Source organism: Crocodylus porosus, unplaced genomic scaffold (assembly GCF_001723895.1).
Source record: "Crocodylus porosus isolate Cpor-Errol unplaced genomic scaffold, CroPor_comp1, whole genome shotgun sequence".
Lineage (NCBI taxonomy): Eukaryota > Metazoa > Chordata > Crocodylia > Crocodylidae > Crocodylus > Crocodylus porosus.
In genome coordinates, this window is record NW_017728915.1 from 19,158,196 (window position 1) to 19,161,532 (window position 3,337).

At 43.6% G+C, this 3,337-nt stretch overlaps 1 protein-coding gene across 1 annotated transcript in view; it reads left to right on the forward strand.

Moving 5' to 3' along the window:
* Positions 1 to 3,337, forward strand: part of VPS35 (VPS35, retromer complex component) — a 37,799-nt gene that overhangs the window by 28,407 nt on the left and 6,055 nt on the right. Inside the window, exons 13-14 of the mRNA XM_019535791.1 lie at positions 197 to 319; positions 1,864 to 2,043. Of these exons, the coding sequence (XP_019391336.1) occupies positions 197 to 319; positions 1,864 to 2,043 (303 nt within the window). The remainder of the gene's footprint in view (positions 1 to 196; positions 320 to 1,863; positions 2,044 to 3,337) is intronic.

The window sequence follows — 3,337 nt, forward strand, 5'->3', positions numbered from 1 at the left end:
CCCCCCCGTGCCAGCATGCTCATAAGTTCCCAGCAGTTTTGCTACAATTCTGTCATTTCTTTCTAGATGTCTAACCCCAGGTACACATGGATATGTAAAGTCCCTAGTCCCCAGAAGGGACACATTCTGCTATTGTTGTCCAAAAGGTCTTGTTTCTTCAGGATGCTACTAACTTCTTTCTTTCACTTTTTTTTAGATCTTGAACACAGCCAGGAAACACTTTGGCGCAGGTGGAAACCAGCGTATTCGTTTTACATTACCACCTCTGGTCTTTGCTGCATACCAGCTTGCGTTTCGCTACAAAGAGAATTCCAAAGAGGTGAGTTAATCTGCAGGCACATCTTGTGCGTTTGCTGTTTGCTCTCTTTTTTCCTGAAAATGCATTTGGTTTGATTGCATGTAGTAATAACCTGATACAGGATGCTGATCTGAAAGCATTCACTTCATTGGGCAATCAAGAGATAAAGGGTGGGGGGCGTTTATCAGCTCTAGTTAACTGCAGAACTAATAATTTTTGCTTCGTAGCTTATTGTAATTTAAATACAAATCTTGAATAGCTTTTAAATTGCCTTTAGAGCCAGAAGGTCTTTAATTCTATGGTCTGTTGGAGGGAAAGATTAAGCAAGTTATACTGCCAGAGACTAATAGAAATTTTTGCTCGAGTAAAGCTTGGTACTTTGTAGCTCCAGTAGTTCACAAAGTGAAAATGAACAAGCTTAAAATAAGCTAAGCCTTTTGAAAACTATTGCTTCTCTGAAATTTAGTTGTCATGTAATTAGAAAATGTACAAACTAGGGGCGCGCTGATTTTTTTTTTTGCGGGGGCTGATTACCAATGTCTCCTTGTTAACGAGCCATATTAGGGTGAAGGTGGGCTGCAGCTACAGGCTGGGGCTGTGGGTGGTGCTGGGCTATTTCAGAGGGGAGGGGTTGGGGCTGCACTCAAGGCAGGTGGAGGCAGTGCTGGGAAAGGGGCTATGGTTTAATTTTCAGGGTGGCTGTAGCCCACCCTGTAGCCCTTTTCCTGGTGCCATCGGCTGCCCTGAGTGCACTCTTGGCCCACACAGATCCAGGGGGGCACGATGCTAACATTGTGTAGCTTTCCATGGCACCCTTGAAAGCATCTCAAGGCACCCCTGGATGCTGCGGCATCTTGACTGAGAATCACTGGTCCTAGTGGCCCTATCCCACCTGCTCAAGTTTGCTGAAAAACTTGTTGTACGATTCTGTCTTAAGTTCTTGTGACCCCCATTTTAGGACTGTCGGAAGGGAGGACCCACCCACCTTTTTTATGTTGTGTTGTCATTTAAGGATTTAAGTGATACTCAAGCCTAACTTGTGGGATAGGATCTGGCCCTTAATATGCTGGTAGTATTAACTGGTGTTCAATATGTTAAAATATCCCTCGTTAAAATATCCGTCATTAAAATAAGTTTTTAAGGTGAGGGGCAGTCTTCCATTGTTCAGACTCACAGTTTAATGACCTTCCCATACAGCTCTTTGTATATAAACTGATCTGTGGCTTACTAATGCCAAAATTCATTTTGTGCTTCTGAAATTCTGGCTGATGCTAAGGATGGTCATGGTCTTCTGTTTTTTCTTTGAGCACTCATAGATGTGCAAGTCACTTATGTGAAAGGCTATTGAGAATTTTGGGTCGTGGCATAGCAGTATAAAAATATTCATTGTATCCTAACCTATTTCAGCTTGAGTCAATATTCTTCTGTCATAATGGTGGGTAGAGCCAAGTAAGATGAGCTGAGGGGAAGTATGTCAGTAAATGTTACAATTAAACTTTCCTAAATTTTTCTTTTCCTCTTGTGGTTACTTAGTTCAAGCTTTGATTTAACCTTTATTTCTTTAGGATGACAAATGGGAAAAGAAATGCCAGAAGATCTTCTCATTTGCCCATCAGACCATCAGTGCTTTGATCAAAGCAGAACTGGCAGAGTTGCCTCTCCGGCTATTTCTACAGGGAGCTCTGGCTGCTGGAGAAATTGGTTTTGAAAACCATGAAACAGTGGCCTATGAATTTATGTCCCAGGTAAAAAGGATGCTGACTACTGTCACTTCCCCCCCTTCTCAACATATTAAAACATGGTTTTATTTCTGTAATGCAACTGGGAAAAAATAGACTTTTTTTTCTTTTCTTCCTTCTGTCTCATGTCAAATTTTAACTTCAGTGCCAAATGAGTGCTTGTTCCCAGTACTTTTGAAATATATTGATGTTATCTGCTGTTCCAGCAGTCCTTCAGGGGAGAGCATCCAGCTTTGGATTTTTTTGCTTTTGCAGCATTTCTAGTCTAGTCTCAAGCTTTAGCTACTTGCCTGGGGTGGTGCAATCAGGAGATACTTACCCATAACTGCAGGGGTTACAGTTAGTCTTCTTGTCCTGAATTTCACACTAAAATCTTAGGCAGCTGCCCTGTTTAAAACAAATTTCACTTCATTCATTGTTCCCTGTTAAGTAAAACATGGACTGAGATAGAGATACATAGATATATTTTATTTCATGTTGAATACATCATTATTGGACAAACTGAATGTACAAGGCCAAGCCTGCTTTCTCACTTCTGTCCCCTCTTTTCCCCACTGCATGTTCCTAAACTTCTGCCTGGTGTTGTAAAAACAAAACAAACAAGGAAGAGATCTTGAAATGGTTTTTATTCCCTGTATCTCCAGAGATCCTTGGTAATCAAACTCATAGAAGATCAGGGTTGGAAGGGACCTGAGTGTGTCATCTAGTCCAACTCCCTGCACAAAGCAGGGCCATTTCCCAACTGGATCATTCAAGCCAAGGCTTGGTCTAGCTGGGTCTTAAAGACCTCCACAGCCCCTCGGGATAACCTGTTCCAGTACTTTACTGGCCTCCTAGTGGGAGAATTTTTCCTAATATCTAACCTTAACTTCGGTGGCCATTACAAGCGAGGTATTGCTCAGCCTATGATGGTGCTGCTTTGAACTAGGGGTGCACTGATTTTGTTGATACCGCTGGCTAATTATTAATCAGCCATATTAGATCATAATGATCTGATAGCTGATTATGGAGCCTGGCAGCTTGGAGACCAGTGTTCAGCGGTAAGTCTGTGGGAGTAGGGTGGAGGGGCAGATCAAGGCCCTCATGGTGAGGGAGGGAGTGGGGCAGGGGCAAGCGCTACCTAGCCAGGGCAGTGGATGTGCCTATAGGAGCGGGATAGTCACAGGCAGCTCATCTGTGGGGGCAAGGGGTGGGGAGAGGGGACGGCTCCCTGCTGCTGTTTGCATTCCTGTGGGAGGCATGCCCCCCACCCTGGATTTGTGTGTGTAGTGAGGATGGGCTGCTTGCTGTGGGCTCAGGA